We start from the raw sequence: 16,590 nt of genomic DNA, 5'->3' as shown, positions 1-16,590 counted from the left end.
GAGTGTTGTGCCAGTAACCGAAAGGTCGCTGGTTCTAATCCCCGAGCCGACTAGGTGAAAAATCTGTCGATGTGCCCTTAAGCAAGGCACTTAACCCTAATTGCTCCTGTAAGTCGCTCTGGATAAGAGCGTCTGCTAAATGACTTAAAAAAAAAAAAAACTTGAGACATCTGTGGCATTGTGTTGTGAGACAAACTGCACATTTTAAAGTGGCCTTTTATTCACGCGTGAACAAAGTGCACCTGTGTAATGATCATGCTGTTTAATCAGCTTCTTGATGTGCCACACCTGTCAGGTAGATGGATTATCTTGGCAAAGGAGAAATGCTCACTAACAGGGATGTAAACTAATTACTGCACAAAATTTGAGAGAAATAAGCTTTTTGTTCGTATGGAAAATTTCTGGGATCTTTTATTTTAGCTCATGAAACATGGGACCAAATCTTTACATGTTGCGCTTATATTTTTGTTCAGTACACCTTCTGCTCTCTTACTTCTTTCCTGATTCTACCTCTACCTGCTTGCCAGCCCCACATCTTCAACCTCTAGTTAAATGTCTGGTTGTCAAGTCGGGACATGCCTTCTTCCTGCCCAAACTAACCCTTCAAGGGCATACAGAGATGCATGTCATCAAAGCCTTGAATAGATAAAAACAAAAGCTTAAATCTTAACAAAAATATTGTAATTTATCCTGTGCTTTTATCTTAAGTGACTTACCGTTAACACACATACTCAGTAGATGCCGACTGTGGGAATTAAACCCACAAACTGTTTGAAGTTGCTGGTATTGTGGTTGAACCAATTGAACCATCTGGACCAATTATTCTCTGAAGAATAAGATCAACTGCATGGCTACACAAGCATGATTGTGAATGAAAAGATTTGATTTGACTTCAACAAGTCAACTAGCTACACCCATACTTGGAGGGAAGTTGATGTTTCTTTCAAACAATGGTTGGCAAACAGAATGTAAACAGACGGTTGCCTGACTTAAAAAGAAGACAGGCCGGCCACCTCTGCCATTGTGGCTTTGTATGCTGACAAGCAGAATAGGTGCTCAAGCGCATCCTTTCCCATTCCCTCAGAATCACCTCCTCCACAATATAATTTTGCTTGGGAGGCAGAAATTCAGTGATCCGCGTAATGAGAACAATCTAATCAGTGAACTCATGACTGTAGAGTGATAATGGGAAACTAGCAGAGGTCACTTCATGCCATGAGTGCCAGCCTTGTGTGCTCATGAGGTAATGTATTAATAGGACTAAGTCAAAAATAAAATGATATTAAAAGCTCAATGTTGCCAACGACACGATGCAGGAAATACGTTGAGCGAATATGACTGTACAGAAATGTTTCAGTTTTTCCCCCATGAACATACTGCTTCACATTTATTAATATCAACAATTTAATAAGCTTGAAAGGCATTTCGGATAACAGTAGTGTTCTTGCCATTTCTAGTAAGCATACTAATAATATATCACTGAGACAGTATCAGCAATCCTAAATGTTAGGGCTCATTGCACCAGGAGTTTAGGTAATACCAATAGTCAATAGGACATGTACACTTGAGTGCTACTTCACAAATGGAACAGTGACATTTTACAGAGCTCAATCTAATCTCCCTCTTTGTGCATCAAATAGAGACTGTAATCACACGGACCAGTAAACTGGTATCTTTTAAACTGACAGAAACCACATTGTAGTTTCAAGTGTGTTACTGCCTAACCATAATATGTCCTCCTACCTATACTGTACAATACAGCTGAGTAACAAAGGCATAAGGCAGGGTTTTCCCAACTGGCGGACAGCGGGTGATTGTATTTGGCTCTCAAGTTTTCTGAGCAAAAAAATATTATAAAGAAATATGTCGCAAGGATTTGTATGCAATTTCTGGAAGCTGAAAATGTCCCAGTTCTTCCATGACCTGCATACTCACCAGACATGTCACCCATTGAGCAAGTTTGTGATGCTCTGGATCGACGTGTACGACGGCGTGTTCCAGTACTACGTTTTATTGTTGGACATAAGTCTAAAAACACCAGCAAATCAACTCCAAGTGATTAGAATTGTGGAAATCTGTTCCAAAGTATCCCCACCCATAATAGAGAGATATATGTGATTGTATACAAACAGAAGCAAGGTTTGAAATGATGTTTTAGTCAAATATTATATCTGTTTGGGATTCCTGTGGTCAATTTGCACTCTACAAATTATTTGTAATTATGTTCCAGCCCCCTGCCCATCCGCAACAACAAAAAAGTTGGTCTGCGGCTGAATCTAGTTGAAGATCCCTGGCCTATGGTGTGCTTATACTGAAGTGTATTGTGCTTTGAGTGTGTTATATGGAGGAATGTGTAGACCGACAAAACAATATCAACATTGGTTTTTGTTTCCAAACTCTTAAAAAAGCTAAGAATAACGATACATTCTTTCACAGCAAAATGTTAACTAGACAAAGAGCAGCTTACACCAGCTTTGTGTCCATTTATAGAATAGGCGACTACAGTTTATCAAAGTTTGTTACCTTAGGTTACAAAGAAGCTACAATGAGACCTATGACTAAACCACTCAGGAATGTCAAGAACTATTTAAAACAGTAGTGCTGGGTTTATAGACTAAAACATTTGTCATAAATACCTTATGTAAAGTTTATCTTTGGAAATAATCTCTGGAAAAAGCACTAATATTCCCATTCCAATCATTAACCCTAAGGATATTTTTTTCTCTCAGTACATTGGCTTGTAAATTAGTCTTCTCCACAACATGATGTGACCCCCACTCAATAAAATGTAGGTCTGGCTTCATCGTCCATTTCACCTGGCCTGCATTACAAAATCCCTAAAATACTCATTATACACAGATAGAGCAGTCACAGCTAGAGAGAGAAACACCCCATCTTCTTAGTCAAGGCTATAACTTTTAGCTGTGAAACAAACTACCCGCGCGGCAGCTTGCGTAAATCACATTATATAAAAGCAGAACTAATTATCACAAATCTATTTCTCTGGCTAAATGTAAGGCACGGAGAGCATGATAACCATTTACATTTTTCGGAATATACAAAGGATACGCAAATATCTATTTTAGGAATATATTAGTAACTTTCATAACTTCGACACTTTCAGGAGCTGTCTCATGCCTGCCACAAATAACTAAGCAGTCAGTGTAATTGCCAGACGTTATTTGAAACATTGTTGCAAATCTCAGCTCGTCAGCTAGGATTTGTTTTCAAATTGCAACATCAACTCTATTCTGTTCCTGGTTTATGATTGACAGTGACTTGTTTCGTGATCAATCTCTTCTCAGACTTAAATCCCCACCTAATCGGTCTGCAGATGAGATGGAGAATAGTTATGTTATGGTAGCTAAAAACATGATGCATTTTTTCATGTGTTTTTAACATAATCAAACAACACTTACCAAGATGAAGAGTTAGATTGATTGAGTTTGGATACTGGATGCCCGCTAACATAGTCTGACTTTGCCACCAGGTGGTGTCTTGTTGATTGTTGTAATCAGTGAGGTACACAGCACTGTGATGTTGTCTACGATCCCTGGCATCGCAGATGTGGCACGACTTGGTGACCCCCGTAACCCCGGTTTGTACACAGTATTCTTCTGGGGGAGAGCCACAAGTATTGGTAGCTACCACAGTGACATTGAAAGCAGCGTTGACAAACTCTGGCATGCATCGCTGAGGCCGACTCGAATCATCAGTGCATTCATCCATAGCACTGTGGCTACATACAGCCAAACAAGTCAATGAAAACAAAACCTGAATAAACCAACGCATTCTCTGCTATTCTAAAGTCAAAAGTTAAAAACTTTAGCTACAGCTACACGAATCCCTCTACACCTTCGAACTTTTAACTTGTTGGTAACTACCCAGTTACCGCGATCTTGATAAAACAAGTAAAACCATACGGAAAACTCTTTCAATATCTTCTCCTTTCCAAATGAGTTTGTTCCTTCCCAAAATATTCTCCTTGTTCTCGCGCACCCTTCTTTCTGTTTCCCAGACTCCCACGGTTTCAGTGTATTGTGTCCACCGCCATGGAGAAACTTTAGAAGTAAAAAAAACTATATCCGACTACACCCTAGCAGTTACTGCGCAAGTCAAAACAGTCGACTTCCGTAAGAAGGATGCTTTGATGATGTGCCCATGTGCCGACTGAAAAAAAAAAGGTACGAATGGATGCAGCTCCGAGGATGGACACAAGAAGACGTAATATCATACAATTCTTAAAGACACCCCACTATTTTAAATTTCCACGGTTGACTGTGGGAATAGTCTGCCAGAAACGCAAAACCGCACAGGAAGAGTGAACATTTCAATACAACACAATAGCCAAACAAAACGTGGCCACATAAACTAGTGAAAATGGTCAAGGCCTTGTAGTGGTTAAGGTTATTTCTTTGTTGCAACTAAAATGTCATTTATTACACACAACATTTCTAGGTTTGTCACAGTTCCAGGGTTTATGAATGATACAACAAAGCAAGTAAATTCTGGGTAATCTAAACAGATTCCAAGTGATATTGACTGCAATAGGTAAATAATCCAGCAAAAGGGTGAAATAAAACAATAATGAATAATAGTTTTCAACCATTACATTTATCTTAAATTAAGGTGTCTACTATCACCTGTTCCAATTAGAGTTCAACTGATCTGGCGAGTTTAATAAGGGCAAATTATATTTTCTCTTGCCACATATTCAAATGCCACATTGAATAAAATGTTAATAAATGGCTAAAAAGACAGTCAAAAAACTAATCATAAGAAACAAGGTTTTGAAGTGTCTGTCTTATATCTAGGAGATACAAGAAAGCTCAGGACATTTATATTTTTTATTTTTACACATATTTAACCCCTTTTTTTTAGGCACAACACTACCATACTTCCATACATTTTTTCAAAACCGGTACCGGTTGCCTTCAGATGAGTCCCGTGACACGTGTGGGGGTTGTAGAGCAAAATGGAGAAGACCATCGTGTTTGTGACAATCTCCACTTTCCACAGTGGAAAGGGGTCAAACCGTTCAGACGCTACAGACGTTTTCGTGAGAAGACAGATTTATGGGATGTCCCATGGTCTGACAAACACCGCTTTACACCTTTCACCTCAGATGCGGTAGTGCAACATAGGCGGATGCGGTGGATTGAGACGCATCCAATGCAAAAAAACAGATACAGATTATTTAATCATGTCACTTAGATTGATGCACTGGTGCTTCAATCGACTCTAGGGAGTTTTAACTAAATGCAATCTATTAGCTTCCAAAATGTAGGTAGGTATATCTAGTTGTTCAATAACACGATCTGATGGAATGGCTTGCCCTGCACTTTGTAAAAACCCAGAGTGTACTGAGTGAATGTTGGAAAAAGATATTGGTTTCTTTCTAAACATAGCAATGTGAATGCAAAGAGGACTCGGACCACAAAATAGGTGAAGTGAACTGGCAAAATAGTTGAGTCCTCATTCAAAGGCAAGGGCAGTATGAATGCAAAGAGAACAGAGTGCTTTTGCTTTTTTTATCCCAGAGTTCACTTTAAAGAGGACTGAGATCGGTTCTTTTAAAGAGGACTATATGTGAAAACATCTTAGGCAGTGTGCAGCAGAGGCATCCCAAAACAAAATCTAGAGCTGCCCATTAAAACCAACATTTTCGACGAAATCTAGTAAAGAAATACCAGTAAGCTCGAGCTAAGCAGGAGGGTTGTTGTCCTGCCTAAGTAATGGAAGCGGAAAACTGAACCAAAAGTAATTTTGCTGTGCTGTAGGGCCTGGGAGCAAGGTTAAATATACTCTGCTCGGCAAGAGTCTGGTATGACATACCAAGAATAGATGTTTGGATGTAGTCAACAGTACTGTAGGTAGTTGTACCACGACAGTGTACAATTTCACTATGACTATCAGATGGGAGACAAAAAATTGAAGGGCGTATGTGTATGCTATATTTTAACACCCTGTGACCCCTGGCTAACTCAGAATACAGCAATGTGAAAATCTGTTATGTCAAATGATATTGACGTTGTTCCTGATATTTTGTGAAAATAAAATATACTGAAATATGAATTAAAGATGAAGTTGCAATTTCTGTCACATGCGTTAAGGACTGCACAACACAACACAATTAAATGCAATTTACATAATCACAACTTTAGTCAATGCCAAAAGTTATAATTGATGCTCTTGTTGCTCTGGGTAATCAACAGACCTCCCAAGCTACATTTACGATCAATAACACAGCAATATGAGCACATTCAATTAATCAAACGGTTCACTGTAGTTGAGTTTGTGTTGGGTTTAGTTTAGTTTGGAACTCAAGTAGTTTGGGGTACTGAAAGTTCTATTTTTTCACTGTTGCATGACCCTCTACTATTCTTTTATTAAATGCTGACTAATTATATAAGGTTGAAGTCGGAAGTTTACATACACTTAGGTTGGAGTCATTAAAACTTGTTTTTCAACCACTCCACAAACTATAGTTCTTGTTAACAAACTATAGTTTTGGCAAGTCTACTTTGTGCATGACACAAGTAATTTTTCCAACAATTGTTTACAGACAGATTATTTCACTTATAATTCACTGTATCACAATTCCAGTGCGTCAGAAGTTTACATACACTAAGTTGACTGTGCCTTTAAACAGCTTGGAAAATTCCAGAAAATGATGTCATGGCTTTAGAAGCTTCTGATAGGCTAATTGACATAATTTGAGTCAATTGGAGGTGTATCTGTAGATGTATTTCAAGGCCTATCTTCAAACTCAGTGCCTCTTTGCTTGACATCATGGGAAAATCTAAAGAAATCAGCAAAGACCTCAGAAAAAAAATTGTAGACCTCCACAAGTCTGGTTCACCCTTGGGAGCAATTTCCAAACGCTTGAAGGTACCACGTTCATCTGTACAAACAATAGTACACAAGTATAAACACCATGGGACCACGCAACCGTCATACCGCTCAGGAAGGAGACGTGTTCTGTCTCCTAGAGATGAACGTACTTTGGTTTGAAAAGTGCAAATCAATCCCAGAACAACAGCAAAGGACCTTGTGAAGATGCTGGAGGAAACGGGTACAAAAGTACCTATATCCACAGTAAAACGAGTCCTATATCGACATAACCTGAAATGCCGCTGAGCAAGGAAGAAGCCACTGCTCCAAAACCACCATAAAAAAGCCAGACTACGGTTTGCAACTGCACATGGGGACAAAGATCGTACTTTTTGGAGAAATGTCCTCTGGTCTGATTAAACAAAAATAGAACTGTTTGGCCATAATGACCATCGTTATGTTTGGAGGAAAAAGGGGGCTGCTTGCAAGCCGAAGAACACCATCCCAACTGTGAAGCACGGGGGTAGCAGCATCACGGACAATGACCCCAAAGCATACTTCCAAAGTTTTTGCAAAATGGCTTAAGGACAACAAAGTCAAGGTATTGGAGTGGCCATCACAAAGCCCTGACCTCAATCCTATACAACATTTGTGGGCAGAACTGAAAAAGCGTGTGCGAGCAAGGAGGCCTACAAACCTGACTCAGTTACACCAGCTCTGTCAGGAGGAATGGGCCAAAATTCACCCAAGTTATTGTGGGAAGCTTGTGGAAGGCTACCCAAAACGTTTGACCGAAGTTAAACAATTTAAAGGCAATGCTACCAAATACTAATTGAGTGTATGTAAACTTCTGACCCACTGAGAATGTGATGAAAGAAATAAAAGCTGAAATAAATAATTCTCTCTACTATTATTCTGACATTTCACATTCTTAAAATAAAGTGGTGATCCTAACTGACAGAATAATTTTTACTATGATTAAATGTCAGGAATTGTGAAGAACTGAGTTTAAAAGTATTTGGCTAAGGTGTATGTAAACTTCCGACTTCAACTGTACATTCTAAAAGTAGCCTATAAGTTGCATGATCAGCCAATGAAACAAAGTAGCCTAGAAAGGGTTATATTAGCTATTGAGAGTGCCATTTTGTTTATGCTCCAACACTGATTGCAAACTAGGCTATCATGATGTCAATATAAATATAAAAGAAGACTGTGAGTCATTTAAAATCTGTTGTTGGAGATGTTCACTCACTGTGCATTAAGGCTACTAGCAAAATAATGGGGGCCTGGTCTACAACTTATTATACAACAGGTGGGTCTAATCCTGAATGCTGATTGGTTAAAACCGCATTCCAGCTGGTGTCTATTCCACAAGTTGCCACCTGCTAAATCTATGTCATTAAAATGCCTATTTACTCTGTTCCATCTAACTGTGCAATCCACTGTCTCATCAGCCCAGCCAGGCAATTTATAAACTTGATCTCCACTATAAAAAGCATCTAGACATTATCTCACATTTCTTTTAGACTAACATTTCGTTTTCAACAGCGGAGATTTGTATAAACCTTGCTGTCTGTCACTCCGACATTTGCAACGTTGTTTCAATATTCAAATTCGATCTCCTGCTGTCCCATAGTAATGAACGTCAGGACGAGACAGACAGGCAGGCAGAGTTTCTCAGCCTGTCGAAATCATGAATCAGCTGGCATAATTTTTATGGATATATACACACAAAAAAACATTGTAAAAAGGTAAAACGAAACGCAGCCAATTTGCAGTCTTTCCAGCTTCAGTTTGAAGTGATTGTGTTACTGTAGCTGTGTTATTGGCTAGCTCCTCTGAACAACAGTATCCTGACAAGTGAGCACATTTTCTATGCCAGGCGAAATCGCCCCTCATTAGCTAATTGTTATGGATGTAACCAAATAAATGTCACTAGAAAACTGTTTAAACAAACGCAAATGCAGCTACTTTGCTGTTATTCTGGCTGCACTTTTTGACGAGACTGTAAGTTAGCCATAGTTGGCTAGCTAGCAAGCAAAGGATAAGAACGTTGCCAGCCAGTATGGCAGTATGGCAATGGAACATTTAGAATGAACAAAAAGACTGAAGGACTGGGTCGCGTCTCTAGCAACCCTAGATTTGTGTCGGGAAGGATGAAATAGTATGAATAAATAAATAACATTTTTTATGAAAATATGTCAATCATTATTTGAATATGTTGGTAACCCGTTGTATAAAAGTGATAATGCCCTCAAAGACAGTGTTTGGCCAATGTTGAATGTTTATCATTTTAAACTTGGAAAAGAGACCCTTAATCCCAGATTTGGGACCACACAGCCACTCCACTGAATAGCAGGCTAGTGATTGCTTTGCAATGCTTGCAGTTAGCCACTGTCACCGATTCCTTCCAAACCACTCATTGTTGAATTTACGATTTCCAACTTGTTGTGTAATGTTTATGTCCAATGGCCGATGAGTACCGATATGTTTTATGTATAATTTCTCTTCATTATTTCTCTTCACATGACAAGGATTAAAAAGGATTTGCCAGTAGATTGTCGACTTGATTCATGATGATGACTGCTAGCTAAGATTTTGAAAGTATGATGTTGACATTATCAGTCCAATCAAAGCTACTGTACATGTAACGTGATTTGACGTCATTTTATCTGTGGCCAATGACCTTGAGCCTTCTTGGATGGGCACTTCTAATGTAACTCCATGGCAGCACCGAAGGGACTTGAATTTTCTAGCTCTACCCTTAGACTTAGCGGTGACATAGTGTCCCCACGAGTGACAGAACACTGAGCCAATCACAGCTTGCCACACCACAACAGAAAGCACTGAGCTAGGCTGAAACACCTGCAATTTTGAGCTGCCTTACTCAAGAAAATAAAAAAGATACCACGTTTGTATGCGGCTTTATTAACTAAATGATATAAACTCAGCAAAACTGTGTTTATTTAAAGCAAACTTAACATGTGTAAATATTTGTATGAACATAACAAGATTCAGCAACTTAGACATAAACTGAACAAGTTCCACAGACATGTGACTAACAGAAATGGAAAAATGTGTCCCTGAACAAAGGGTGGGTCAAAATCAAAAGTAACAGTCAGTATCTGGTGTGGCCACCAGCTGCATTTAGTACTGCAGTGCATCTCCTCCTCATGGACTGCACCAGATTTGCCAGTTCTTGCTGTGAGATGTTACCCCACTCTTCCACCAAGGCACCTGCAAGTTCCCAGACATTTCTGGGGGGAATGGCCCTAGCCCTCACCCTCCGATCCAACAGGTCCCAGATGTGCTCAATGGGATTGAGATCCAGGCTCTTCGCTGGCCATGGCAGAACACTGACATTCCTGTCTTGCAGGAAATCACACACAGAACGAACAGTATGGCTGGTGGCATTGTCATGCTGGAGGGTCATGCCAGGATGAGCCTGCAGGAAGGGTACCACATGAGGGAGGAGGATGTCTTCCCTGTAACGCACAGCGTTGAGATTGCCTGCAATGACAACAAGCTCAGTCCGATGATGCTGTGACACACCGCCCCAGACCATGACGGACCCTCCACCTCGATCCCGCTCCAGAGTACAGGCCTCGGTGTAACGCTCATTCCTTCGACGAGCGAATCCGACCATCACCCCTGGTGAGACAAAACCGCGACTCGTCAGTGAAGAGCACTTTTTGCCAGTCCTGTCTGGTCCAGTGATGTCTGGTGAGGATCTGCCTTACAACAGGCCTACAAACCCTCAGTCCAGCCTCTCTCAGCCTTTGCGGACTGTCTGAGCACTGAGCGTTCCTGGTGTAACTCGGGCAGTTGTTGTTGCCATCCTGTACCTGTCCCGCAGGTGTGATGTTCGGATGTACCGATCCTGTGCAGGTGTTGTTAAACATGGTCTGCCACTGCGAGGACGATCAGCTGTCCGTCGTGTCTCCCTGTAGCGCTGTCTTAGGCGTCTCACAGTACGGACATTGCAATTTATTGCCCTGGCCACATCTGCAGTCCTCATGCCTCCTTGCAGCATGCCTAAGGCACGTTCACGCAGGTGAAAGGGGACCCTGGGCATCTTTCTTTTGGTGTTTCTCAGAGTCAGATGAAAGGCCTCTTTTTATTGTCCTAAGTTTTCATAACTGTGACCTTAATTGCCTACCGTCTGCAAGCTGTTAGTGTCTTAACGACTGTTCCACAGGTGCATGTTCATTAATTGTTTAATTTTCATTGAACAAGCATGGGAAACAGTGTTTAAACCCTTTAGAGTGAAGATCTGTGAAGTTATTTGGATTTTTACGAATTATCTTTGAAAGACAGGTTCCTGAAAATGGGACATTTATATATATTTTTACATTGTTTGCAAACTGATGTGACACATATTAATGCCAAAATAACACGCAAAACAGGCAAGCCCTCCCCCCAAAAAAGTTGTGTTTTTTTTGCAAAAAATGTGGGGCTCAGAACAGGTGGGGCTCTGCCCCATCTGCCCTGAATGACGGGTTGCCACTGTACACAGTCAAGTAACACATGTTTTATTTACACGTTTAACAGGCACAAGACGCAGATTAAGCTATAAGCTTCTACATAATAGAAAAACTTGCCAGCAAACGTTCTAGGACTGCAGTGTTAAAAACTACCCCAGAACTCCTCTTGGTAAACTGCGATATTTGGGACCTGCCGTTCGTGGGTGTGCTTGTTGACGTAAGTTAGCAATTGAATTACTGAAACTGTAATAGTTTTGTTGTTACATTAAGATACATTCAGATAACGTTACAGGTGGCTCACATTTGTTAACACTAGCATCATTAGCTTGCTAGCTAGCACCACACTGCCACAGGCACAACAGTACCATTATGTGTTTGAAACAAATACCAGTAGCTACATCAAGTTACCCCTAAGCCAGGGTTGCCAGGTCAAGCTACAATGTATATCCCAATGACCTCTCAAAACCTGCCCAAAAGGCCTGAAAACTAGCACAATTTTCTTTCCGCACAGCAAGAGTTGCCATATTTATACAATACAACTTTTTTTTATAATGTTATCGAGCCAATTAAGAAGGAATATCATTGTAACTTGTAATGACCTTAGAAGCAAAATTCTGGTTTCCTCTAAAGAATCATTATTGCAAGCTATGACATTAAGTAATAAAGGAATTTGAATATGTGGCAAGAGAAAATATAATTTGCCCCTATTAAACTCGCCAGATCATTTGCACAAGGAGGTATGGTATATGGCCAATATACGATGGCTAAGGGCTGTTCTTAAGCATGACGCAACGCGGAGTGCCTAGATACAGCCGTTAGCCGTAGTATATTGGCCATAAACCGCAAACCCCAGGAGTGCCTTATTGCTATTATAAACTGTTTACCAATGTAATTACAACAGTAAAAAGTAATGCTTTGTCATACATGTGGTATATGGTCTGATATACCATGGCTTTCAGCCAATCAGCATTCAGGGCTCGAACCAGGTTTATAATTGTACATAAATCCCCTTTGTGCATGTGCATAACTATAGATAAATGCGACAGGTGAGTTTGACTGATGAAAGTTGGACAGAGGATCTCGAAATCTCTAGTATCCCAGTCCCTGCCGCTGAAAAACATCCCCACAGCATGATGCTGCCACCACCATGCTTCACCGTAGGGATGGTGCCAGGTTTCCTCCAGATGCTTGGCATTCAGGCCAAAGAGTTCAGTCTTGGTTTCATCAGACCAGATAATATTGTTTCTCATGATCTGAGAGTCCTTTAGATGCCTTTTGGCAAACTCCAAGTGGGCTGTCATGTGCCTTTTACTGAGGAGTGGCTTTGTCTGGCCACTCTACCATAAAGGCCTGATTGGTGGAGTGCTGCAGAAATGGGAGAACCTTCCAGAAGGACAACCATCTCCACAGAGGAACTCTGTAGCTCTGTCAGAGTGACCATCGGGTTCTTGGTCACCTCCCTGACCAAGGCCCCTCAGTTTGGCCGGGCGGCCAGCTCTAGGAAGAGTCTTGGTGGTTCCAAACTTCTTCCATTTAAGAATAATGGAAGCCACTGTGTTCTTGGGGACTTTCAATGCTGCAGACATTTTTTAGTACCCTTCCCCAAATCTGTGCCTCGACACAATCCTGTTTCGGAGCTCCACGGTACAATTCCTTCGACCTCATGGCTTGGTTTTTGCTCTGACATGCACTGTCACCTGTGGGACCTTATATACAGTGAGGGGGAAAAAGTATTTGATCCCCTGCTGATTTTGTACGTTTGCCCACTGACAAAGACATGATCAGTCTATAATTTTAATGGTAGGTTTATTTGAACAGTGAGAGACAGAATAACAACAACAAAATCCAGAAAAACACATGTCTAAAATGTTATCAATTGATTTGCATTTTAATGAGGGAAATAAGTATTTGACCCCTCTGCAAAACATGACTTAGTACTTGGTGGCAAAACCCTTGTTGGCAATCACAGAAGTCAGATGTTTCTTGTAGTTGGCCACCAGGTTTGCACACATCTCAGGAGGGATTTTGTTCCACTCCTCTTTGCAGATCTTCTCCAAGTCATTAAGGTTTCGAGGCTGACGTTTGGCAACTCGAACCTTCAGCTCCCCCCACAGATTTTCTATGGGATTAAGGTCTGGAGACTGGCTAGGCCACTCCAGGACCTTAATGTGCTTCTTCTTGAGCCACTCCTTTGTTGCCTTGGCCGTGTGTTTTGGGTCATTGTAATGCTGAAATACCCATCCACGACCCATTTTCAATGCCCTGGCTGAGGGAAGGAGGTTCTCACCCAAGATTTGACGGTACATGGCCCCGTCCATCGTCCCTTTGATGCGGTGAAGTTGTCCTGTCCCCTTAGCAGAAAAACACCCTCAAAGCATAATGTTTCCACCTCCATGTTTGACAGTGGGGATGGTGTTCTTGGGGTCATAGGCAGCATTCCTCCTCCTCCAAACACGGCAAGTTGAGTTGATGCCAAAGAGCTCCATTTTGGTCTCATCTGACCACAACACTTTCACCCAGTTCTCCTCTGAATCATTCAGATGTTCATTGGCAAACTTCAGACGGGCCTGTATATGTGCTTTCTTGAGCAGGGGGACCTTGCGGGCGCTGCAGGATTTCAGTCCTTCACGGCGTAGTGTGTTACCAATTGTTTTCTTGGTGACTATGGTCCCTGCTGCCTTGAGATCATTGACAAGATCCTCCCGTGTAGTTCTGGGCTGATTCCTCACCGTTCTCATGATCATTGCAATTCCACGAAGTGTGATCTTGCATGGAGCCCCAGGTCGAGGGAGATTGACAGTTCTTTTGTGTTTCTTCCATTTGCGAATAATCACACCAGCTGTTGTCACCTTCTCACCAAGCTGCTTGGCGATGGTCTTGTAGCCCATTCCAGCCTTGTGTAGGTCTACAATCTTGTCCCTGACATCCTTGGAGAGCTCTTTGGTCTTGGCCATGGTGGAGAGTTTGGAATCTGATTGATTGATTGCTTCTGTGGACAGGTGTCTTTTATACAGGTAACAAACTGTGATTAGGAGCACTCCCTTTAAGAGTGTGCTCCTAATCTCAGTTTGTTACCTGTATAAAAGACACCTGGGAGCCAGAATTCTTTCTGATTGAGAGGGGGTCAAATACTTATTTCCCTCATTAAAATACAAATCAATTTATATCATTTTTGACATGCGTTTTTCTGGATTTTTTTGTTGTTATTCTGTCTCTCACTGTTCAAATAAACATACCATAAAATTATAGACTGATAATTTCTTTGTCAGTGGGCAAACGTACAAAATCAGCAGGGGATCAAATACTTTTTTCCCTCACTGTAGACAGGTGTGTGCCTTTCCAAATCATGTCCAATCAATTGAATGTACCACAGGTGGATTCCAATCAAGTGTAGAAATATCTCTAGGATGATCAATGGAAACAGAATGCACCTTGAGCTCAATTTCAAGTATCATAGCAAAGGGTCTGAATACTTATGCAAATAAGGTAGATCTGTTTTTAAAAAATTATACATTAGCTAAAATATCAAAAAAACTGTTTTCGCTTTGTCATTATGGGGTATTGTGTGTATATTGATGAGAATTTTTTTATTTAATCCATTTTAGAATAAGGCTGTAACGTAACAAAATGTGGAAAAGGTCAAGGGGTCTGAATACTTTCCGAATGCACTGTACGTTGCATTTACCCGTGCTTAACTCTGGTCTGAACCGGCCCCCTGATAAGACTTGAATTTTATTTTTATTTTTTGCTAACATATGGTTGAAGACCCCTGCACTAAATAATTCCATTGTGGTTGCGTAGTATGGAACATTAAAGGTGCAATATGCAGAAATCGCTACGCCATTTCCGGGTTGCTAAAATTCAAATAGTTCACCTAATTTCAGTTTGTGACAAAACAAGTTATGTTTTTGCCTCTTATACTTTCGGTTTTTGTACCCCATTTAAACCGCTGTGAAATATCCTTCCAGTAACCAAAATGTTGTATTTCCAGCGGTTTGAAGCTGGTGTACAAAAACCGAAAGTAAAAGACGCAAAAACGAAACTTAAGAACGGGAAGAACTGAAATAGTACACATATAACAGCTCTTCCGCTTCTTAGACTTGCTTTCAATGAGTGTCAGATCTATAACTCATTTTCTATGTAAATTTGGTCAGGTCGCCCAAAAAGTTGACATATTGCAGCTTTAAGGGGAAGCAAAGATTGTCTATTATATTGACAAGATAGTCAAGTGCCGCTCTAACAATGGAAATACATGTCGTCAAAGATGGAAGGCAGGTGGGTGGAGGCGAGCTCAGGTGAGACCATTCTAGCCAATGAGAGGGCAGATACGCACGTGAACAACAAGCCATAGAGATGGATAGAGGACTCATCTTTGTATCTATGCCATTATAGCATCTATGATAGTATCTATGCCATTATAGCATCTGTGATAGCCTAAATGGCGCTGCCCATGCTATCCATTTTAAAGCTGTCAATTCTGTTCATTGGCTGATTGCTCCCAACTCATAGGAATCCCCACCCAGTTGACTACTTTTAAATGGTGGAAGCCCTCGATGACTATGTCCATGCTATAAAGGGTTATATACATGATGTCCTCTATAGTTTTTTTTTCTTCAAAAGTTGCCAAAGTGCCATGTGCGTCCACTTTTCTCAGTGCATTCATAACAACCTAACCATTATGAAACTTCTATTTTGTTGACCAAATTCGACACTCGTTGACCTCCATACAAAAATTCCTCACTTCATGGGTTTGTTTTTGTGGACAGATTTTGGGTGGAGTAAAACCTCTCGCTTCGCCGCTTACTCTCTTGGGAAAGTGGGGATTCTGGGGAAATGAATCAACTAAAGTGTTTAAATCAAGGAGGAACCCTCGATTGTCAGCAGCATGATAAATCTGTGATAGTGGTGTTGTAAGTGTAATTAATGTGGCATAGTAAAGCAGAGACCCAATTTAAAAAGGTGGATGATGTAAGCGTCACCATAGTGAAAAACCTCACTTATGTCTGTGTCGACTCAAGTAGAAAACCAAGGATTGATCAGGAACATGAAATGTGCTTTCTATTCAGCTTCTCCCTCAGCCCCAGCTGAAGCTCATCGACAACCACATTCATGATAACCACGGTTATGGCGTGACCATTTTTGTTCCTGACAATCTGTAAAAATTGAGTGAGGACCTGGAGCAGACAGCCAGTGGCGACAAGAACGAGACAGATCATCTTTCCAAGGCCCTGCAGAAACTCAGCTTGGAGATCACCACCAACAAACTGGAGTA

At 40.9% G+C, this 16,590-nt stretch overlaps 1 protein-coding gene across 1 annotated transcript in view; it reads right to left on the bottom strand.

The window, feature by feature from the left end:
• LOC311150465 (laminin subunit gamma-1-like) overlaps positions 1–4,037 on the bottom strand; it is an 81,137-nt gene extending 77,100 nt beyond the window's left edge. Inside the window, exon 1 of the mRNA XM_084187965.1 lies at positions 3,420–4,037. Coding sequence (XP_084044091.1) covers positions 3,420–3,792 — 373 coding nt within the window. The 5' untranslated portion in view covers positions 3,793–4,037. The remainder of the gene's footprint in view (positions 1–3,419) is intronic.
• Positions 4,038–16,590: the final 12,553 nt, after the last annotated feature.

The sequence above is a fragment of the Coregonus lavaretus genome, assembly GCF_964263955.1.
Source record: "Coregonus lavaretus genome assembly, chromosome: 23".
Classification (NCBI taxonomy): Eukaryota; Metazoa; Chordata; class Actinopteri; order Salmoniformes; family Salmonidae; genus Coregonus; species Coregonus lavaretus.
The sequence above is the reverse complement of the archived record's forward strand: the minus strand, read 5'-3'. Positions and strand labels throughout refer to the sequence as shown.